Source organism: Pyrgilauda ruficollis, unplaced genomic scaffold (genome assembly GCF_017590135.1).
Source record: "Pyrgilauda ruficollis isolate IOZ18807 unplaced genomic scaffold, ASM1759013v1 scaffold4, whole genome shotgun sequence".
NCBI classification, from domain to species: domain Eukaryota; kingdom Metazoa; phylum Chordata; class Aves; order Passeriformes; family Passeridae; genus Pyrgilauda; species Pyrgilauda ruficollis.
In genome coordinates this window covers 8,099,995-8,125,063 of record NW_024525489.1, presented here as the reverse complement: position 1 = coordinate 8,125,063, position 25,069 = coordinate 8,099,995, and the positions used below count along the sequence as shown (strand labels likewise).

General features: G+C 37.2%; 1 protein-coding gene across 1 annotated transcript in view; it reads right to left on the bottom strand.

Annotated features, from left to right (window-relative positions):
* Positions 1–2,814: 2,814 nt before the first annotated feature.
* PRKCE (protein kinase C epsilon) overlaps positions 2,815–25,069 on the bottom strand; it is a 282,922-nt gene continuing 260,667 nt past the window's right edge. The window contains exons 14-15 of the mRNA XM_041477134.1: positions 22,308–22,454; positions 2,815–4,237 (exon numbers count right to left, since the gene is read on the bottom strand). Of these exons, the coding sequence (XP_041333068.1) occupies positions 4,091–4,237; positions 22,308–22,454 (294 nt within the window). The 3' untranslated portion in view covers positions 2,815–4,090. The remainder of the gene's footprint in view (positions 4,238–22,307; positions 22,455–25,069) is intronic.

The following is a 25,069-nucleotide window of genomic DNA, read 5'->3' as shown; positions in this document are numbered from 1 at the left end:
TGGAGACCAGTGATGCTTATTGTTTGTGAGATAAAGTTAAGCCATCATATGCTTGTAAGGCTGCAACACACAGCCAGAAAATCCAAGTTACATGGTTGTTTAACTGGTAAAATCTGTGTGACAATGATTGTGCAAATGCTGTCAACACACAGGAACTGGAATATGCTCATAGGCACCAAACACATTCAGTGACTTTGAGAAGACTCAGCATAAAGAAAAAAAAAATGGATGTTTATGCAAAAGCTGCAATTTGAACAAAAAACACAACCAAAATTTTAATTTTTTTTTAAAAGCTAGTTAGTATACCTACTACTTAGGTATACTAACTGGAGGTTGTTAACTGGATTTACTGCCAGAGTATGCTGATAGCTGATCTACTGAATTTAAGAATTTCAGACCATGGAACTGGAAAATATTTAAGGTGCAAACTGAAATATGATGAAATAATAAAATATTTCAGTCAATTGACATATTAAGTTAATTAAATAATTTAATAAGCTCTATGGCCCTTAACTAAACTTATGCACACTATTAATCCCTCTATTCAATCCAATGAGAGACTAAAGCAGTGCAATGTGTTTGTACTCCAAGTGCCTTACTGAAATGAGTTTTAACAACGCAGCTCAGCAGAATGCTGGGATCAGTCAGAACTCAGTGAACATGATGTAGCCAGTAAGCAGAAAAAAATATGTAAACTCACCTGCATGGTGGTTTTGAGGTAAATGTTGTATTACCCAAGAAAAATAGTGATCACACACTGTTACCTGTGTTTTTCTTGGAGTGTTTAGTGCTTCACAGGTGAGGCTCTTGTTAGCAAATCCTTCCTAAAAGACAAGCTTACGAAATTTTGTACAACACATAAGAGGAAAAATACTCATTCTTCATCTTTCTTCCTCATTAGGAAATACTCAGGAAAACTTTGGGGAAAAAAATAAGATTTAACATCATTGTATTTATTAGGTTCCAAAACAATACACATTCACATCCTTTTGAGTACAGTACATTTGGCACAGTAATAATGTTTACGATGAAATAACACTAATGAGTGGCAAGAGATTCAAATTACATCCATAAGAAAAAAATTCTGTACAAATAAATCCTCACAATAAAAAAAAAAAACCCTACCCCCCCAACTGAATACATTTTATATTTAGCCAGAACTATTCTGCACATAATTTAAAAAGAGGTAATTTTTAGGCCTATTTGGAGAGAATTATTTTTCACCCTACGGAGAAAAATTTATTTCCATTTTTAAAGTCTGTTTGGGAGGAAAACCAAGAAACAATGTATTCTTTACAATTATTATTATGAATAATAATTTTGGCATTTTGCACTCATTTTACAAAGAAGGAACAGAAAGGATTCTACAGAACAGGCAGAAATGTAACAGAATGTCCTTTCTTAAGAGTTATCTTTAAAAAATGTTCAAGGTAACAGACAGACCTTCTGATGTAAAACCAAGGCAGAGGATCTAACTATTCATAGGGATGAAATATCTGCCCATGCAATAGTTTCTATCTCCTTCACTTTTCTCTTAGCATCCTACCCAGCACTGCAGGTGCTGAGGCCTCTTGACATATGAACATCTGCTAATTATTTTCGTGTTAGAAAGGGGAATACAGACTACATAGCTTCTGCACAACAGCTTTTTGGGATGCTTTTATTCCTTCAAAATAAATGCTCAGAGCTCTGTGTAAAGGCCCCTTGTTGGACGAACAGTAGTGCACGATCCCATACCTTGCCTTCCTAGCAGTCTACTCACCCATGGAAAAGAATGCCTTAGCATTGTGATCAGTTCTTGCCTGGATGTCAAAAGCTAACCGTGATGAGAAATAAACAGAGCCAGTGGCGAGACACAAATTGATGGGCAGCTCTACAATATATTTCTAAGAGAGAAAGAGATTTAAACATTGAGATGATGCAATCATTAAGATGTTTCTGTGCTGGTACTCAGCTCCAGAAGCTAGTCTTTTCCCAGTACAAAAGATTACTGAAGATAAATTAAATTAAACTAAAGGCTTGATCCTTATTACACTTGTAGGCCAGACAACACATTAATTGATATATCATAATATTTAATATTTTGAAATAATCATAAGAATATATATAATAATTACACCTGAGTTTTAAAAACAAAACAAAATGGAACTGAATGGTGTCATCAGTAACAGGCTATGAGCAGCCAGATGCAAAACTGACACAAACTAACTCATCTGCTTGAGACCAAGATTATCTCTTAAAGCCAATGATTCACACTTTGTCCACCATGATTTGTAACATTCCTTTCTCTTTCTGAGCTCTATCATGTCATAATAGAGTTGAAGAGAACTATACAAGAGATTTAGTATAGCTTAATATACGTCTATGTCTTTTATAACAAAAACCTCATCTTTCTGACAGTAACTTGAACCAATACACATACAAGAGTATTGCACATGGACATTATTATAATTATTCTTTCATAGACTAACATTTTAATAGTATGCCTGAACATGCAGCAGTTGATACCTCTATATTCAATGAATTCCACAGGCCTTGCAGCAAACACTATATACAAAATCTCACCTGTACAAAAGGCAAAAAAGCTTCTTTAGTGCCACTTTGCCAATCACAAGTATATATATTTTTGTGCAGCTGGAAATCCATGTGCAACAATTAAAATGGATTCCAATGACCGCTCACTCAGTCCAGTAAAATATATAATAAAATGACCTCAGGCATAAAGGTCATGATGTAGCCAGTAAGCAGAAAAAACCAAAAAAACCCCCAAAAAACCCCCCAAAAAAAACCAAAAACAAACAAACAAAAAAAAACAACAACAAAAAAAAAAAAAACAAGATTAAAACCAAAACCAAATCACAGGATACTCCTGGAAATATAAGTACATAACACTGTTTGCGTATCTACAGGAGGTAACTTCACATTAGTAATATTGTCCACATGAGTTACCATTTCAATTCATACACAAAAAAAAACCCAAAACAATTTACAGCTTTCAATAATGTCAGTTTGTGAATGTTTGATCTTCAGTTTTTTAACACATTTCCACATAATGCATGTGTAGCTGTATTTTGTGTCTTCTAAAAGCAGATTTCTCTTTAGATTTTAAACATAAAACCCAACAAACACAGTAGTATTATGGTTTTGTAAAAGTGTGCAAAAGTAACACACTGCTGAGAAAATAAATATAAATAAGAAATTATTTACCAACTTAGCTACTATGGAAAAGGCAAATTTATAATGTTTATAATTAATTTTTATGCAAAATTAACTGTAAACATTTGCAAGCTTGCCGTCACATTAATGGTTCATTTAAAAGGATATTAAATTTGGTAACATGGATAGTACACCAAATTGTCTGAAAAACAGTAAAATAGCTATATATAGCTGAGTTAAAGTACTGTAGGCTTTTTATTCTTTAGCCCTTTAATATCTATCCATGTAGCATCTGTTTCTTGCTTTAAATAAAATTTCAGTTATCTTTTTGTCTCTTATTCCTAAGAGCTTCCTTTATATTGTATGAGGAAGTTCACTGAAAGCCTTAACTGATGTGCTTCTTTTTCTGGACTAGTTCATAGCTTGTACCTCTCCACAAAAAATGAATAATTGAGGATTACATCTCCATGAAGGCAGATTTTGCTTTCCAAAGGGCATCTGAGTACAGATCTCACCATAACCACCACTGCAGAAGAAACAGTTCTCACCTTCTTAGCTTAATTAAAAATTATGATTACAGAACGTGGTCTGCTAAATTGCTTTCAAAAGCATAGCTCCATTTCCTATGGAAAAGATGCAATTTTGTCCTCTAGGAATTCCTATTCTTAGGAATAAAAGAAAAGTTGCAAATATATGGCAGTGTGTTACATCCACAATTTCTGATACAAAATTATTTTGCATTGCTTTGTGAGACAGAAATTAAGAGTGCTTTCAGGTCAGAAGATTAAAGGAAAAAAACAATAAATATATATTTTAACTCGGGATATGGGCTCAGGGTAAAAGAAGTAGTTCTTGATCTACTGAGTCTCAGTAATTTGATGATGTCTTCAGAATCACTTCTTGTAGCATCATTCATCCATCAGCCTAATGTTGTCTATGGCAGTAGCTCTTCTCCAAAATAAGAGAACCCTTTAAATTCTTCTTGATTGATTTGTTTTATAATTGTCTCATCCACTAGTGTTAATACTGGTTCTTCTCGTGTAAAGTCTTGATCAAAGTTATTTACATCCCTTTTGGTTTTCTGAGAAGAAAAATATAAATAAGGTGAATGGTAAAACAGTACAATAAAATAAAACTTGCTCTCCCTCCTCTCCAACCCCCCCTTAAAGGCTGAATTTTCTGGAATGATTGAAATAAAAGAGGAGCTACTTCACACAAATAATAACAGACGTATGAGAGAAGCTACAGGAGCAAGAAGTAGAAATGAGTTTAGGAGAGGCCACAGAAGCAGTTCTATAAATGAAGTCCCAGAGACTCATGGTCTCTGGGAATAGCAGTATGATGATAAAGCAGGAAGCTGAGATTAGGACTAGTTTTAAAAAGGCTTTGGCATAGTAGGTGGTACGGCTGCTTCCTCTTGGATTTGAACATAATCATATCTCATTTCAGAGTCACAGAGTGAGCTGATTTAATTGATTTCCCCCAAACACAGCCCAGTGTTTCAAGTCTGAGTTAACCATTTCTTTATATCACTACAAGTGATATAGGCTACACTCATGTTTAAAAATGAGGTAAAGCTTCCAACAGCTCTTAATCCAAAATCCTTGAGCTCAACATTGGCAATTCAGATTTCCTAATGCAGCCATATGTAATTGAGAGCACCATGCAAAATGTGAAATCCTGTCTCCAGAGAAATCCACCTCAAAACTCTTCTTTATTTCAATGGCATCAGGATTTTTCCCAAGTCTAAAGATCCTCACTCCTTCAGCAAAGTTTGGCCAACAAAGTGCAGCTGTGCATGTTCTGGGGCAAGAGGTATTAAGAGAGACAGAGTTGGGGAGCTGATTTGCTGCCCTCATGACACTCAAGACAGTGACTATCTGTGACCACTTACTTGAAAAAAACACTCTACAGCAGAAAATGTTCTCCATGGTCATTCCTTTGAACCTGCAGTGTTCACGTTTTCCATGTTGGCAGCACATTTCAGGGATGTACAGGTTCAGGGAATTGGAACAAACATTTTTCTTTATGCTGTCTCTTTTCTCTTTGTGTCATGGAAACTAGTGATTACCTGAGTGATCCTTAATGGAGCACACTGACAAATTGAAAATGACCTTTGTGATCCTCCTGCCCACGTCTGAGATTAAATGATACTGGAAATAGAATAGCTCTTTGATTTGCAAAGTAAAACAATAAAATGAAAAATTCATATATCATAAATACATTAATATATTCAAAGTGGGATATATACCACCTTTCAATGTAGGTAAGCTTTCCTATAACATATATATATTTATATATATTAAAAAAGATATATATATATATATATATATATATAAAATGTACTTTATTCATCAGCTCTACTGAGACATTAAACAGTTTTCTTTCTCCCAGTTATAAAATAGTCACAGCAACCTTCACCTACACTGTAAGAATTTTATAGATATCGGGAAAGAAATGTCTGTGTAAATGCAAGAGAGTGTCACTTGTAAACCAAGTATTTTCTAAGTAAGTGCAGACAAACAAAAATCCACAACCTCTATCTACAGAATTCCATTAAAAGGAAAGGGATATGGACTTAACAAAGACATATATATATATAAATGTATTTATATTGTTTACATTTGAAATATTTACTTTGTACATAAAGACCAGACATGAAATGTATGCGACTCATGTAACTCTGAATTGCATAAGAGGCATGAGGGACATGGCTTTGGATTTTATGAGTTTTTTTCCAAGTAATTTGGGCAAAATCTGCAAAATAAGAATGAAATTCCATCTTAATTTTTAAAAGCATTGCATTGCAACTGTGCCTACTTTTTTCTTGTTCTCCATGTCCTACCGTGGTATTTTCACACACTCACACAATTAATTTGCCACAGGAATACTCACTAAAGCAGAAGAAGGTAAATGAGTACTTGCAAAAAGTAGAATTCAAATTCAGAACTGTAGTTATATGTAAAAGATATGTGACTACCCTCACAATTTTACTATCTATCAAGGGCAAATAAACTCTCAAGTAGCTGAAAACAAATAGAATATGTATTATTTTCAGGTTTTCATATTGAACATATTTGTGGAAAGTATTATTTCCTTGCTTAAGTTAAAAGGGTAAAATGACAAATTCCTCAAAGTCTATTGGGGCAATTAATTCCCCATAGCTACTTATTCCAGAAATCACTACAATTTGTGAAGCTGTTGGATGAAACACAGCACAGAAGAGTACATCTAAAAAGGGGTCCCAACATTGGCGTACATAAATTCTATTGATTAAAACTAACTGTGCTGCCCGTAGGGAATCCCAAACACTTCTGAAACAACAACCAAAGGTATTTGCTTAGATTTAAAAGCCTACTGTGTCTTAAAATATGACTTCAAGACCAAAGGAGGAAAGGGAAGGTTTTACTTTCTCTGATTTATAAACAATTCCATGTAGTTTTGGCAGCGTAGATGTAAATCACCCAATTTACTTAAGAGGACAAGCAAGGAGCAATCTATGATTGCAAGCATATGCGAACAGGTCTCTAACTAACCAAGTGAGGAAGGAAGATTAAACAAATCACAGGGAACAAAAGTGAGAGGATTAAGCCAAGGTAGCACTCATAACAAGCGCTTCTTTTCAACAGAAAGATTTATTTGAGAAGCCCTCCTTAGCAACTTCGGCACTTTCTTCCTGAAGCTATAACTATTTTTCAAGGCTTCATTTTCGAAGACAAAACAGGTCTGGCCACATTTCTGCTACTATTGCTATTTTAATGTGCTTGCATTGTGAATACTCTGTAGGCCAAGAGCATGAACCATCCCACAGTTGCATCATGAGGGCTCAGGATGAAGGTATAAAGGGCTGTGCCTGTCTCCTAGCAGAGAAGCTGAGAAAGAAGGAAGATCTGCAAGGTAAGGAGGATATATGAAAGAAACAGAGTGCAGCTATTATCCGACTTTGAACATTAAAAATTGTGAAGATAAAAGGAAAAATGTTTAGACTGGCTGCTAAATGTATAATTTAATATGCAGTAATTATATGGGTGGGATTCTGTTTACTTAGCCTGCAGCTCCTAAGACTCTGGGACACATTATTTTAAACTTTTCCGAATTTTTTCTAGGTTAGACTCTTCCATTTCAGATGACTGAGGAAACTACAGTACTAGGAAAGAAGAACACCCAGAACTACAGCTGTCCTGCTAAACACACAGAAATTCCATTAGGGTCCAGTTGCTCCATTTTTTCTCTCTAGACTACTCAAACATCTTGTTTTTAGCTACGTGAGAGCAGGGGCACAGCAGCTACCCGAAAGCTCCCAACAGTAGGTGCCAAACTCCACACTGCACTGGCAATGACCATAAAAGACATTAATTCCAATTCTAAATTTCATCAGAAAGATGACTGCTCCACCAGCAGAAAATCTCTGGTACTGAGAAGCAATAGCGACTACCTCTCGTGCAGGACACGTGCTGGCCACTTGATCTTTTGATTTTCCCAGCAGTGCAAACGCTTCAGAGGTCTCCTGTCTGAGCAGCGACTGTGTGACTTAGGAGACATGATCTGATTAGATGTAACACTTGAACTAATAAACACATATGAACTACCAGCCATCAAGGATGACAATTTTTAAGTGAAAATCATGTTTTATTCTATTCAAAGAGATAAAAATATCAGAAACTACAAAAGGCTATCTCTTGATAAAACACAATTTAATCAGCTTTTGCAGTAGGCCTGTACAATTTTGGAAAAAGAGCTATTGGGTTATTTGAGTCAAAATGCTTTTTTTGTTCTCAGATTTCTTCACGTATTTATTAAAAGATGCTGTTAATAAGCACACATTAAATGGCGGTTTTCTGAATTCTTTTTGTTTTCACTGACATTTCAATAAAACATTCAATTTCTACCTGCAGTTAAAAATTCAAGCTTAAGAAAATCCCACTAAAATCTGCTTATTAAGCTTTTCAATGTTGAGGATTACCAACCTTGTCTGTCAGTGATTATTAAATGACTTTATATGAATTTCAAGAGTGAAAAAAAAAATTAAGTTGATGTTCTTATCACTGAAAATACATTCAGAAAGTTAAAACTTGACATTCCTTCCATTAATTACATGAACCAAATGTAAATGATGGGAGCTTTTGGTGTGAAAAGCCACAGAAATCCTTGCAAGAAGGCACCTGACAGCAGGTGTTCCAAACCAGGGAACGCAGTGAAGCTTGGACAACTCATCAGATGTGTCATGAGGCCAAGAGGCTCAGTGGACTCTCTTCTGCCTAATAAAGATAAAATTATTTCTCCAGTTTGGAGACATTAAGAAGTCTCTCTCTTTAGTCTGTTACTTATTTTCATTTAATTTGCAGAAAATCACTGGAACTCTTTCAAGTCCACTGAAAGCTCAACAGCTCTCATAACTGCGCTAGCATTGTCCAGCAGCTTCAAAGGCTACTCAGAGAAGGTAAAAAACAGATGGAGGTGGTGGCTAGGAAACAACACTGCCACAAAAGACGGGGTTTTGTGTTTTAGTCTGATTGTCCTACAAATTCACAATATGCTGTTTGGATATAACTATAGGAGGCTGCTGCAGCTTTTGGTGTGCAGCTCCAGAGGCCCAGGGCAGCAGGAAGGGGACATGCAGCAAGAGTCACACTTTCCCATATGTATTGGTATCACTTAATTTTATCCAGAATTTTGCTTCAGTAAGTAATAAGTGACTCCCATGTTTGACACAGTATCATCAAGAAGAAATTCTTCCATCAGGACGATAAAAGCTCAAACATTTTGTATTTACCTCATTGCTGATAAGATGTTCAGATTATATTTATCAAAACAAAGGGAAACTCAGACATCAAACCAGCTGGTTTGAAGCACAAGGTTATGTGGCTAACCTCACATGTCATCGTCCTCTCATTCACCTCTCCTTATTATGATAACAAAAACCACAGCACAGGCAGAGATCACTTTGCACCACTGATTGGAGCTCTTTTTGTAGAGGTGTAGTAGTTTCTAAATATTTGAGGCAAACTATAATGAGCACTCACTTTTGCAAATAATTCATGCTATTTATAAATAAATGCAGTATGAATATTTTGAAGGAAACGAGCTAAGGAGCACAACACTTCAGGCCTGTCTTTCAGTTTATCCTCAGGATGCCTCTTCACTGCATTTGCATGTCCTGAGAATCTGTATCAGTATTAGAAGTATTTCCTAGCTTGAGTGATTTCAGAAGATAAGAAATACATGTTATCAAAATGACTTTTTAAGTTATTAAATTTTCACAGCATGTTAATTGCTCTATTCACACATGGAAGAGTGACAGCACATTTGCCATGAGCTGTAATATATTCAGCTGAAGCTTATGATGATAAGAAGGCTTTAGAATCCAAGTAGCTTTTATAAATATAACAACATTCATTACTTCCAAGCAGAGGGTGAGATTTCATTCTCCTAGACTATGCTTTCATTAGAGGTAAAGGACACCACTTAAGGGAAAGTAGTGGGAAAGCCCCCCCACTCAATAAAGATGTTAATAGATAGTGAAACAATATTTGAAAAGCACGTCAACCTAGGCAGTCCATAATTTAATCAGTTATGGAAGTACACAGATATTTAATAAACACCAAGCAAATTCACAAAACGATGGATTTTAAAAGGGATCACTTGTGATACACTAAGCTGAAGACACATTTATATTGAAATGGTATTCCCATTCTTAGGAATGTGAAATGGGTCAACTAGGAAGGAGGAATAACTTAAACAATTAGGGGCAAAAACATTTAATGACTCCACAGCCAGAATGCCAGCCTTTGTATTTCACTTTTACACAGACTTCCTCAAAACCAGAGCCTCCCAAAACCACCACCACCACAAAACAAACAGCAAAGCAAACAAAATCAAACCCCTGCAGGCTCCCTGACAACCACCCTGTTCGTGGTCTGAGCAATAAACCTCTCCCAGCAGTCCCTGTGAGTCTGTTGTCCTCTGTGGCCCTACTTGGGTATACTCATCACCCTGAGTACACAGCACTTAAGTTATATACAGAAAAATGCTATGTATATATATCAAACCTGTGTTCATAGCCTCATTGCTACACCACAACAGTAATTTCTGTGCAGAATTTGGATGGAGATAGATTTCACAGGAGCTTTAGAGGTGCTCAGCACCAGCTTTCCATTTGTGGTTAGTCCTTTGCTCTCAAAATCCATCACATTCATTTTCTCAGGGCTTGCTTCCATTAGGACTCAATTGTGACACAGAGCTATTGCAAATTAGCTATGCTATGGCAGAATGCATTTATGGAAGTGAAAAAATTGCAGGGAAAGGGTGCCAACTTCTGAATCCTACACTATATCATCCCCTTAAGGTAGGCTTCTTTGAGAGATTTAACCTCATAAGAAACAATTTCATATTTCTTCTTGGGAAGGGGAGGAGAGACAAGAAAAGAAAGTAATGGAACTATCATACGAAAATACCCTTCACCTGCACAATGTGATTCCTATTGCAAACCTACTCTGCAGTGCAGATTTTATATGTGTGTATCTCTAATTCACATTATACTGGCAAGCTTCCATTGATATCCAGCTGCTCTAAGGCCATGATCAGCCATGTCACCTTCCCTCTTACAACCTGGCACATGTCCAAGATTAGCCCATTTTCAGTTGTAGAGGTGCAGTTCTCCTGAAACTGCATTTCTACCACTGTTATAGCAGAGTGACAGGAACCAGGGCTGGTGCAACTGTGACAATGTGCTGAACCACCTGCTGGTGAGTCCTCAAATACACACGTAGAAGCCTTTTGGCCTCCCTGATCCCTGGCACTTTGGCACAAAGGACTATCCAGACAATGGAGCTGGCTTGCAAAGCAGAGGAAAAACTGAGGCAGGTTGGTAAGTCTAGGGCACGTATTCCTAGAATTTCAGTGGCTTCCAGGAGACATCTGCAAAACCACTGGAAAAGTTATCCAAATATAGATTAACTGTGCACTGAGGCATTTGACCAGATATATTCTATAAAAGATCAATAGATTTATTTCACTTTCCATTCTTTAAGGAATCACAAAGACAAGGAATAAATTAAGGAGACTGTGATGTTAGTAAATCGATGAATGATGCAATGAAATATTTCAAGACACTCTATGTATCCTGAATAAATACTGTCTGACTTTCCAACATTTTTATTTTGCTTGTAGTCACCTACACATTCCTTTACAGAAAAGTAGCACATTATGGAAGCCTTCCTGATGGTGACATGAAATTATATAGTAGTATCTTGTGATTCTGAGCCCTCCTCTATCAAGGAGCATTGACATGTGCATTGTGAGGCTGGATGCGGTGGGAGAAAAAAAAAAAAAAAAAAAAAAAAAAATCACAGCTTGAAAGGTATGACAACACCTATAGTGGGAGCAAAATTGCAAGACTCAGTTGCATACTAAAATAGTTTGCATTACAGGCCATAGAGTAGGAATGCTACACAGTTTTTGGCAAGAATACCTACACTTCTGGAAATTTATGCTCTTTGATACTCTTGCTAATTAGTTTGACATGGGGGATGCATATGACAGGCTTTCATACTGCAAAATGGTATAGCAGGTTTTACCTAAGACAAATGGAAAAAAAACTGCAAAATGATGGTTTATTGCTAAGACCTTTGAATTGCTAGAGATTATATTTTCAAGTGTAATGATTATTTTTAAGCCTTTACAAAAACAGAGCAAAATAAAGATGTATGTGACTTTAGAAAACAGCTGAGGGTGCTGCCTTTTTTTTTTTTTTTTTTTTTTTTTTTTTAACTAATGCACATACAAATCATAGGCTAAATAAAAGGTATGGTAGGACTATGCATGAATGCCTATTACTTATGCCTCTCAATATATCTTCTTTCCATCTTTCTTCCAGACCCTGTAACTGCCTTTTTTAGAACAGTTTTGTTCAAAGAGCACAGCATGACATAGCAGAGTTTGTAGTGACATGACTTTAATTCTTGGTTTTGCTACTGATTTGCTTTGAGCTTGAGTAATTTTCTCTTCATCATTCATCTAGTTTTCTTCCTATTTTTGGTGTCCTCTAGGTGGGCTGTGATGCCTCTGTCACTGTCTAAAATCTCCTTACTGTCTTTCACTTAGGTGGCTTTTTGCACAGTGGGAATCCCATCTTGCTGGGAATTTAAGCTGTTACTACAGACATGGCAGCAAAATGTCAATCCCCCTTTCTTCTTGTTCTTGTCAAATATAATCACAGTCTTCCAAAGAGTCACGGGCAGTCATGGTCTTCAAATCCTTCTTTTCCGTACTCCAGAATTAAGCCAAGAGAGCTGCTGTTCTGTAGGTCCTTCACAAAAGTGATTATGGCATGCAAGGAACAAGATCTGTGCTTAAGGTTTTTTCAAGTGTTTAGACTTGAGTGTTCCTCTCATCCTGTGGGATTTAAGCATGTGACATCTGGAGCATGCTGTTGAGAGGACCAGTACAAGGCCTGTGCCTCCCCAGTAACAAAATCCTTTATGCCAGCACAGCAGCATAGCAAGAGGAAAGCAGCAGCTAATGAAGTGCTAGGACTCCCTACCATGTAAAGGTGACTTCCCTGTCCTGCTGCTGTAGACAAGTAGCTACACATCAGCTGCTTCAGTCCTTCCTCTGCCTAGCAGTGCATATGTCAAAGGAATTAAGTTTTGCACTAGTATGCTGAGCTGGGAACACACACACTGACAAATTTTTGCTGCCCATTTTGGGTGAACACCCTAGTAAGACCGAATGCTTGCATTAGCATAGTGTACTGCTAGTACAGAAAGTTCTGCATGAGAAATAAACCCAAAGCCAAAGCTCTTTTTATACTCAATGTTTACTGGACTCCAGCTGGGATGGGACTAGTCAGAAAAGGCCAGCCGTGATTCTTTTTTTTGATAAATTCAACGTTCTGACAAAGAGCCAGATGCTACTGCTTCTTGATCACCTGGTGTTTTTCCACTGGCTTTTACTGACATCAGGAACAGGCCCAACCCCAGAATATTATATATTATCTACATTAATATAAAAATAAAATATTTCTCTGTGAATTCTTGAGAATGTACACAAGAATGCAAGTGAACGTAATAAGATTATTTCACTTAATGGCTTAAATAACTTCATGAAAATTGCACTGGAGATTAAAGCAGTCAGAAAGTGAAACAGAATTAGTGTTTTTCTGGGGAAGCCCAAAAGGAAAGCAGGTACACTCTGGTTGCTTATCACTCTATCCCAAAGGGCATCACTTAACAACGTACACTTAACAGATGGTTATATGGACTTAATTATCTAGTATGAAAATATTTTAGTGCTACAAAACCAGGACTTAAGAAAACCAAACAAATACCAATGGATCCCCAGTACAGAATCAAAAGAAGCATAATAAAAGTTGCTTAACTTATAAATATTTGGGAACCTGCAGTGCTGGGATGTAGCTTTCAAACTTCCGTAATTCTAGTGTTATAGTAATCACATCTAAAAACAGCTGCTGGAGGCACTGACACTGAAGATAGTTAAAAAAAACCCCAGAATCAGATTAACTGAATGAGAAATTCTGGGAAAACAAAATGTTGTACATTAAAAAAAAACCCCAAAACTGAAATCCCTTAAAATATCAGCTCACTTCTGATTTCTCTAAGATCCACACAGGCTCCTCAAAAGCTATATACTTACATCTTGGGCAAACTTAGAGGTTGCACGAAGTACCAAGCTAGTTGAAGCTTAGAAAACCAAGGTCTTTTACTTTGTTGAGGGAAGGAGAAGGAGTGTTCCAGACTTCTCTGTCCTGCCCAGCCACTGGACTGACTGGTCTGAGCTACACTGCAGGCATAACTATGGTACTATTTGTTGTTCACAGCTGCCTGCAGCAAGCTCAGCTGAGATCCTGAACTTCATTGCCTGAAAACAACCAATGCTTCTCAATCAGCAGCCACCTGGCTAACACTCAAACCCAGTAGCAGAAAAGTGCGACTTCTAGGAACCATCCGAAATTCAATATTCTGATTCATGATACCCTGAGATAGGGGCAGCATGCAGAAGACGTGTAGGAGTTCCACCATTATAACTGTCACTAACAAAAAGTCTGTCTCAAAAGTCCACATCCATTTTTCTTTGTTTTTTTTAAAGGATGTATGTTAACCATTTTGAGAGTCTACCCCATTTCTAAGCATTTTTCTTTTTATATCAATATTAATCAACGCAGTGTCACTCTCAGAAGAAAGCCCACAGTTTCCCTATGCCTGAAATGTCTGCAGCAAGTGGGAAATACATCATGTTCAATGTGTAATAATGGTACATGAGGGTCTGAGGTCTCAAGATCACTCCCCAGTGTCTAAGCAGTAACACTTCATGCAAAGGCATGCAGTATAGCCCCTTGCGTGCCCATCTGCTAAATGCTCATTGCCATGCACTGATGACTGAATGGAAATATATTATGAAACTGAAGGGACACCTCAAGGTTATTAGGCCTAGAAGTGGACCTACCTTGACATTTTCCCCATATTGAAGGCCTTACCTTAAAGAGGGACATTCACACTGAAGCAAACTTGAAAAGAGAGAACATTTATACAAAAAAGAAATTTACTTGGCCTGTAATTTCCTATGTTCCTTCTGGTGCTATTGAATGATACTGCATTTTACAGGATTTCTTCCCCACAGCGTAAAGGCAAAGTCATAATTCTTCATGGATGATGATACAATCTATTGTCACAAAAAAGTAGAGGCGTGCCAGAGAACCCCCACCAAAACAGTATCGTGACTTCCCAACACTAGGTTAAAAATCCCTCATTAAAAAGTAAAAAAAATCTTTGCCTGTTACCACTCATGTACAAAAATGAATCTGCAATTATAGCACTTACGTTTCAGGCTAACATACTGGAAAGTTTCCTCCAGAAACGTGGTCCCTCTTTAAGGATTCCAGCCATATTTCACAGTAAGCAGATGGTTGCTGCAGCAATTTGTACACACACCTCTCTAATTGAAGATATTTTTCAGGAGCCATTCTGTGCAGCACCTACCCAAGGGGCAGGTCTGCCTGTTTGCCTGTGCAAACAGCCCAGCTGACTCTCCAGAGGTGCTGATTTGTATTTGTTACTTATCACCCAGCTTCCAAACACTGTGGGCTTCTTATTCAGTCATAGGCAAAGGATTGCCAAAATTTTGCCAGTTTTTCACTCATTCAGGGGAGGAAGAAAAGAAAATTCATGGTGCTCAGTGACTCCAGTTGTAACCCATAATCATCGGCTACGACTAGAATTTCGTATTTGGGAATGACTTTATTTCAAACCTTTGCTGCAGTGCAAAACTGAAAGAGGACACATTGCTGGCATCCTTAAGTCAAGACTTAACAAGGGAGTTCAGGTTCTCAAAGGAAACTACACACAGATAATGTGGCTCAGATAGTGATAACTAAGGGGGGAGGGACTTTGACAATGGTTTATCATTATCTTAGAGTTACGGGAGCTGAGAAAGATGTAATTTGAGGCTGAGAGGAAATCTGCTAACACTGAGGTCTGGTATAGCATAAGAACACTCTTCCAAGGGAAGTCCTAAGCATTCAGTCAATTTAAAAGCAGGCTAATCTTTAGCGCTTGTTTTTTAACATTTCTCAGTCGTATTTTTTCACTGGCCCTTAACTTTGCCTGTGATTACCACAGAGGGGAAACAAAGTGACCAAAGATTAGGTGATGCAGCCTGGGCCACATAATGAGTTTCTAGAAAATCTGGTGGAGGTACTTATGTATCTTGCAATTCTTGGGTCTCTGGTTGTAGCTGTCACATCAGCTCCCTACTCTAAGAAGTCAGCACTGAAGAAGGAACATATAACCATTCAGAACATATTCTCAGTGGTGTAACAACAGAAACTGAAGAGGCTGCAAAATGAAGGAAGGCATATTAGATGAACAGGCCAGCAGCAGCTGTTGCTCCCATAGTGCAAGATACAGTTCTGCAATAGCCTATCCCATTCATTTTGTCTCTAATTCTCTTGAGAAAAGTGAGCTTTTAGAATGGAAAATGAAAAATTATTAATTAATTGAGAAAATTAAAATAATGCATTGTTCTGTGAAAGCTGCATGTGGACAGTGAATCATTGCAATATGATTATTTTGTTAACTTCATCTCCATAAAGCCACACTATGAATGGATTGCCACAGGCACTGATAAAGCCATTAGTGATGAACTTTGGCTTAATTGCTAGAAAGAAATACATATGGCAATCATCTGTTTCACCAGGCTTTGTATTACTCTCTCACTGAGAGTTCTTCACCTTTTTAATGTTGAGGACATCTTAGACAGTGTCTCAAATTTTCCCAACCCTGACATCAGCAATAGGGTAGATGAAAGAGGCAGGTCTGTCTGTTGGCGTGCACATTTGCAAGGGTTGACAGTGAAAACTCAGTCTGGAAGGACAGGAGTGTGCATGTAGTGAGACTGTCCTTGCTGCACAGTACTTAAGAGTTTCCTCTGTCTTACAGCTCCTTGCAGCATATGCAACCAAGAGTGAGAGTGGTTTTACTCTGCTGGTCTAATTCTACAGAAATCAAAAAGAAAGCCCTCAGAGGGCTGGAGCATCTCTACGAGGAAGGGCAAAGAGAGTTGGGGCTATTAAGCCTGGAGAAGACTCCAGGGAGACACTATATTGTGGACTTTCAATACTTAAAGGAGGCTTAAAAAAACAAAGAGGACAAACTTTTTAGTAGGGCCTGTTGCCATAGCACAGGGAGTAATGGTTTTAAACTGAAAGAGGGTAGATTTCAACTAGTTATAAGAAAGAAATTGCTTACAATGAGGACAGTGAAACACTGAACAGGTCGCTCAGATTGCTGAGACCTGTCCCATTCCTGGAAACACTCAAGACAGCGGGGACATGGCTCTGAGCACCTGATATGTTTGATTAGGCTCACTGCAGAGGGGTTGGACTAGATGACCTTTAAAGGTCCTTTACAACCCACATTATTCTATGATTCTATTAAATTGATGCTCACTGACTTCAGCCAAATGAGTAACAAATTTTAGGCAGTGGTTTTCCTTCAGCTCAGGCAAGAACTGCACACCTTTTTGCCACTTGTGCACTTGTTTCTGGGCTTTTTTTTTTCTGGCTGATTTTGCTGACATGTCAGAAAGCCACAGGTTTACTCCGGAAAACTTTCAGCTGGCCAGCTGTGCTTTCAGAAATGGCACAAAATATTTATTGCATGGAACTATAACTATAAAATTAATCAATACACATTAAAACCAAAAGAGTAATTTGCCTCAATTACTGTTTTTAGTGCATAGTTTGTATTTGGTACGGATAGACAGAATCATCCCATCATGCCACCAAGCAGGATCTACTCCACTTACCACCACATCAATAACTTAGGTAAGAAATTGATCTACTTCACTATTGTTTTAATTTTTAAGATGGCAAATGCAGTTTGAAAGCAGAAATAAGCAAATCAACCAAGCCAGGAATATAACCATGGAAATAAAGAAAGATGAGGAGCAGAGAATCACTGAATGCTATCAAGGTCTTCGTGGTTTTTGAGCAATAAATTATGTAGCAAGCCATACCCTGGCCTTATGGCTACTGATCATGGAAATTTCATACTCCAAAAGGAATAAAATTTTAGGAAGAATACATGCAAAAAAAAATCTCAACAGAGGAATAAAATGACTCAAAGGGTTTTCTGTCTCACAACCGTTGCTCTGGAGAAAAGGTATCTGTCTCCACTGAAATGGTACTTATTGCATATGCAATTACATATTCACAACTGCATTCAGGGATGAATAATATTATTCAGAAATGTTCAAGACATGCTGTGAAGCTCTAAGAATTAGGTTTTAAGAAAAGTAAAAATGATCTTCAAAAGACACTGCAAGGTCACTGGAGTTTAGATGCAATCAGTATCTTCTGTCTAGCTGCTCAAAAGTTTGCTTGATTTCTAACATACATACTCCAGAGGTATGACTTTTTTTCTACACTAGCTTAACACTTAGAATAGATCTACATGGAACAACATTTATTTATTCATTCATTCATATACACGCACATATGTAAAATAAATTTTACCACTGAAAAGCCTCATGATCCTAAATTTGTGAGAAGAAGAGTTGGCAGATAACATGCATCACAGGATTAAGCCCCAGTGCATTTTAAACCCTCTGTATTCTCTATTCCAAGTCATTAACTGCAGAAGCAAACACCCTTCCCAGCAGGTTTCAGAGCCACCAAATCTGCTTCCACTGTCTTTACCTAAGACAGCGTAGGGCAGCACTTCTGTCACTGTTTAGCAATCTAAACCTCAGCTATTTGTATGAGTTCTCTGTTCAGGGCACTCTTGCAAGCCTTCAAAATAACGTAGTCAGTTTTGCAAAATCCTTTTGGTAATTTCCACTCTAATGCTGGACACAGGAAGAAATTTCAGCTTCCAAAGCACCATTAGAATAATCAAATCATGTGCAAACTAGAAAGACATTAATGGTATATTTCTGGTATAATAAGGAACATAATTACATCCATCCACTGTGTGAATGAGATTTAAAAACCCAAACAAATGAACAACAAAAGCTTTTAAAAGTTTGGCTAATAAATATCCATATGGCTTTTTTTTTTTTCCAAGTTCAGTTGAAAAATTCAGACTTAAGGCTGGCAGAGCTGAAGTGATATACCTGAACCATGGAGAAGCACAGCCTGACAGTACCATGTAATATAGCTCCTCAGAAAATTTATTATGGCAGAGAAAGGATGGTAGGTAAGAGAAAAGCAAGCCATTTGTGCTAATCAAGGAACTCATGTGTTTTGAGAAGAGTGAGGCAGAACAGAAGCAAGGCTTTTTCCATAATACCACCTCCATGACCTCCCTTGGCAGATTATTCCATTGTCTGATGGGACCTCAGTGTTTTACCATTTTCCCTAACGACTTTACTGGTTTAGTGTCATCACTTTACATTGCCTGGAGCTCATTTGAACACATCTTATGTACTGTTTTATTTTGAAAGTGTTTATGATATAATCATAAATATTCCCCCCTTAGTCATCTTACTGGTTGGTCAGAAAATAGAAGACTACCTGTGCAAATATATGCATTCTTGTATGTGCATACAAAACTCAATTTAAATGCACAGATGACTATATATGCAAGGTACACTTTTTTTCCAACACTCCCATATCACATGCAAGAATGTCTATTTTCTGACTAATAATCTGGCCTCTCTTTTCATAGATCTTTTCACAGAACTCGGCCCTCCTCAACACAAGATTAAAATGTTTTTAATCCTCTCTTAACATTAAAGTCACTTTTAAATAATCAACAGCCCTTTATTAATACTAAAAGATGTTAAAAACCATAAAACATTCCAAACACAGGTATTAGTTATGGTTTTTTCCACAGTCATTCCACTGCTATGGAAGAGTTACATTTGTTAATCTGAATCAACGAATCTCAAAGCTATACCCACAACTGAATTTACAGAAGAATTCTCTATGAAGATTTTAAAGTAAATCATATTTCATTAGTGTTCACCTTCTTCCCTCTTCTCACAATTTTTCAAAGTGACTGCAATCTGGTCTACTTGGCAAGTATACAAAACTGCCTTTATAGCGCTTGAAATTTACTGCCCTAAATTTCTTTGCCATTTCTGAAGTTGTATAATTAATAATTACATTTCATTTGTGTGAACTTTCTCTACAGCCTAGATCTATATCACATCTAACCTTTCAATTAATACATTATTCAGTTTTAAGAGGACAAATAAAAATTTCAGGTATGACCTTGCTCAAGGATTGCTATACAACAATAAAATCCAAACAACTGTAAAATTTATACACGTGGCACAAAATAGCTGATGGATCATAAACATGAATCATAAATATATAAGGTATGCTCAAAATTATCAGTAAAAGCTGATAGGACCCAGTCACTGGGGAAGATACCTTAGAGAGTGCAGACTAACAACATGAAAATAATAAGAGATGCTTGTAACACTGAGTACATAATCCAAGCATACAGAACTACTGGACTGCAGGAATCAAATCTTATAGAATAAAGAAAGTTGGTAGATACAACATAGAATTAGTATGAAAATCCAACATTAGAGAAGTAGCCTAAAGAAAAATGACCAGAAGTGTAAATAAGGATGTATAAAATCACCCAAACAATTATTAAGGAGCAAAGAGATGTCCTCAAATTATAAAAATTTCAGACTACTCTGAAATAATCTGCAATCACTACTGAAACTGAACTATTCAACTAAAATACCACTGAAGAAAGCAGAAAAGACAAAAAGGAACAAAACAACAGGAATTAATGGAATAGGATTGGCTTTACCATATAACAACAGTGAAATAATTACCAGAAAGAGAAAGAAAGCCCACTGAGAAGGCAGAAGACATTTACATCAGCAATGAATAAAAACACCTGATATATGAAATGCCTCCTGACTTTTAAGGACTGCCACAGTGGGCGTACTTACAAAAATAATAAAAGCTTCATAAAAACACCTATCGTCATAGGGACCGTGCAGCTTGATCATGAAAGGAAAACAGCCAATAAACAGACTAGATGAAAGGAAACTGGAAATTAGATGCAGGCATAAAGTGAAAATAATTTTGCAATCATGACTTAAAATTCTGAAGAATATTGAGGAAAGCAACAAAAATTAAGGTGAGATGAAAGGCCAAATTCTTGTGAAAACAAGAAAACAGCTACACAAATGCAACTCAGCTGAACACAGACTTTGCTCAACTGCCGCTGAGAGCTCTGGAACCTGGCTGGAAAACAACCAGAGTACTAAATAGGCTTCAGAAAGGTACTAAAGGAGTTAATTTAGGGTTTACACTTCCTTCAGCAGTGCAGGGGCATGTACATCAGCTCAGGCAGCAGCTGCAAGCTTGCCACCCCTCCAGAGAGGAGCTGGGCAGCAGGGCAAGGGACTGGCTGCACCCCCAGGGTGGGGCTGGCTCAGGCCAGCTCCGCCTGCACGTTGGGCATTGTAAGGTTCCCATTCTCCAAGACATTAAGAAAACTTTCCTCATGTGACGACACTGTACCTTACTATTACTCCTAGAAAGGCTTCATAAGGGCTTTCAACCACAGCTGTCAATCCCTTTGGGTTTTATCTGCACAGCTACAGAGAGAAAGAGGGAGATTTCCCCAAGAGTGGACTCAGAGGAGCTGCCTCAGGCTCCTGTTCTGGACGGTCAGCTCCACATTCACCATCTACACAAGGAATTTGGGGAAATGCAACTCACTGGACTCAAAGTAAAGGCATTACACGTAAAATATGGCGATTCTTCAAAAACAGAGGAGACTTCCTCACCTCTGAACTTAATTCAGCATTCAGAGTTGAGACCTAGGGTTTTTATTTTGCTCATTTGTTTTGCTTTTTGGGTTTTTTAATACCTTTGTAAACTATCTAAAGAAAGAAACAAACGAGAACTTTGACCACGTTCACAGGCAAATCAAACACTGTAATTAGGAACGTGCGAAATTAAAAGGTGCAAATCAGTCTCAGAGGATTTAGCCTCTTGCAGAGTGTAAGCACAGAAGTAGCCACATGCATTCTATGACATCTGGTTAGTTGTAAGTATTTTCATCCAGAGAAAAACCAGAATAAAATATTTTTGCATGGCTTTTATTTTCTGCAGGTGGGGCTGTTCTTAACAGATTTTTGTTTCTTTAAAATAGAAATACTTGGTTATTATCCAGGAATATGTTAGTACATAGATTTGTCTAATCATAATATGTGTTTCTTTTCCCCAATAAGCTGTTTTTTCAAGTTTCTTTACTTAAAATATTATTCCTTATAAATTCTTTTCTGTGTTTTACTACAAAATCCAGTGGCCATCAGCAACACAGAACTGTAAAGAGTTCACACAGAAAGTATAGACAGTATATATCAACTGCAATCATCTTTTCTGGCTATGGCATCTTTGGGAACACAGAATATAATTACAAAGGTGCTTTGAACTCTCTCACAGTTTATGTGGATGAACATTTCTGTGTGCATTACAATTATTCCTGACACTTACCTTCACAGAAGCAATGACAAAGAAATCTTCTCAGTGCCATTTTTATGTTACTATTTCAGCCCTCAAAACATTGCATCAGGTAATCTCATTTCTCAGAAAAGCCAACAAGTAGAATTGCCAAACCAAGTTTTCTCTGAATGTTATACAAACTGTTACTTACAATCCGAGGTTTGAAGGGTGGCTTGATTTTCCTTTGTTCTAGAAGAACCCAATCAATTTCCTTGAAAAATGGATGCTGCTTAATCGCATCTTCCCCGTTCTGTGACGCCACACAACCAAGTCGCTTGTTGGGATTTTTTGTCATGAACTACAGGGTGGAGAGGGAAAGGAGGGAAAAGTTAAAATATGAATGGCAATACCTGGAAATCATTTGCTGTTCAATTACACACAGTAATTCTTAAAGCCAAGTTTTTAAAGATAGTCCCCTTTCAGAAGGTTATTTCATCTGGCACTCCATATTTCAGAGGTTTCAGCCAAACCATAGGATTCAGAGACTCCAAACTGTGAATTTATTGCAGGAAACCCTTTCACTTTATTGTTGAGACCTCTTAATTTCATCTGACTGGGAGTGTTAAAGGACTAGATTCTCTTTCAGCATATCTACTTCCAACTTCAGCCAAAAATACTAAAGGAAAGAAAGACAATCTTAAACCCTCCAGAGACAGAGTGACCAGTACCTGCAGAAAGCTTCACTTGAGAATGGGAAGTTATGTCCCATGACAGAACTCACACATTCTCTTTCATTTTTAGTACATGATTAGTATCAGTGACTGGAACTAATTGGTCTCTTCTGATGTGGTAATTTATAAACTTCTCATGTTTAAACTATTACTATTCCTGTCAGAAAAAAGCTGTACAAGTGGCATAAGACAGTGATATCAAGTGATGGCAGCTCTTAATACTTTACCTGATTTTTCTCTGTTATTTTTCCTTTTTTTTATTAATAATTGCTCTACTAATTTCCTAATTTGTGTGGACACAGAATCCTTGCAATTCAAGTAGCAATGAATGCTGTTCTTATAAATACAATCACATTATAGAATTAGCTCAATAGCATTGCTATAACTTCATATTCAGCCATTATATAACATTTTTAAATTTAGAAAAAGTGTACAAAGTAAAAAAAAATGTAATAATTGTTCAGTGCCTTTTCAACTTATGTATCACATTATACTACACTTCTGTAGAAAAAAAAACAAACCATAGGATAAAATAAATTACTGTAATGCATGCCCTTGCTTTAGTACTCCAGTTATTAGGCAAGTAGCTACTTAAGCCCTTAGAATGGTTTTAGATTTCTAGATCAACTATCCACAGAAAACCCTTGCTGTCATTTTAAAGGTATAACATAGATCACCAAGGCAATTCTGTTTGTGGTCTCTGACATACACACGCCGTTCTGAAGATGATCCTTCTCTTTGGTCTTGATTTCAACTGCTCTGCAAGTTCTTTTGCAAGTGGGCAAGTCATATCTAAACTACAGGCAATTTTTTCTATGAGCAGGAGAAATAAAGGTTTTGAAAGGATTACTGTGCTTTGGTGAGGTCTCTTGAAAACCCACAAAATGCATTCCTACATTCCTCTGCTTTATTTAATCTCCAGGACTGGAGTGAACAGGCCAGAAACTGGTAGCCACATGTATTGCAGAAACAGAACATGGAAACTACAGGATGCACTTTTTGTACCATATAATCCAGGTATCAAAGAAGTAAAATATGACCCTAGTATCTGCCATGCTTTATCTTTATTTTAAACTGGAGACAGGGAAAGCATCTGGACACGTAACTTTTTAGGAAGCCCAGGACATGACAATGTGATTAGACAGTCCAGTTTAGTGCTGTACTTCAAAAACTTCATGAAACTGTGAAATGGATGATGAAAGAGAATGTATTTTAAAAATGAGCGCTTAAACAAAAATATCACATGCATATATGAAGCAAAAATATCAAACTTCTAAGCAGACATTTAATTGCATTAATTTAATCCCTTTCTATTTCTGAAACAAAAGCCGACATTTATTCCCTGTTTTTCACCAGCATCAACACTGATGCAACTGGCAGGACAGACACAGCTGTTAACTGCACTCTGCTGAAGAGATGGTTGCAAATGGAGCTGACAGCCATAGCCATAAAACTTTCATGGCTAAGGCAGGAACCTCCATTTCTGAAAGAAGAAGCCTTTTAGGATCAGCATTCCTACTGACTTAAGTGCTAACAGGACAAAATGCTGCTTGAGGCCTGAATCAAGGATCATTAGGCTCCCCAAATTTTGCTTCTTGAAATAAATCACACAGCTTAAAAACAGAGTTCCGCTTCTGTAGCCAGAGACTGTCATCCCAGTACACAAGGAACACACACTGTAGAGACATTATCTCTCCACTGCTTGGGAAGAAGCAGAGAGCCAATTTCAATGAAGAATTGTTTTCTTTACTACACAGGAAAGAATTTAAATAGCAATTCCTGTCAATTCACAGAAACAGGACTAATAAGATGTGTGGATTTTCATGAGATAAGCAACACGCTGCCTTGTAATACTGAGCTTTAATATCGTCCTCAGTGTTTTGATGGAAATAACAGGAAAACTGTTTCTTCAGAAAATAGGACAACGTCGCTTAATACAAGAGAATGTTCTTATTAAACTTTCCTTACATGGTGTTTGAAGGACTGTAAAAATACACAGTTTCAAAAGAATAAAATTCATGTGTCAAAGCACAATGTGAGGAAATGAAGTGCTCCAAAGTTAATCCCTTGCTACCATTCAGCAGTAAAATACATAGACGCCTCTTTCTTTCTGCTGTTTTTCCTGTTCTTCATATGGGCGAGTATCAGATGAAGAACACAAGTTTCAAGCAGGTTTCACACCATACATTCGTAGGCAGCAGGTTGCTAATCCTAAGGAAATGTGTTCTATTTATGGTGTAAA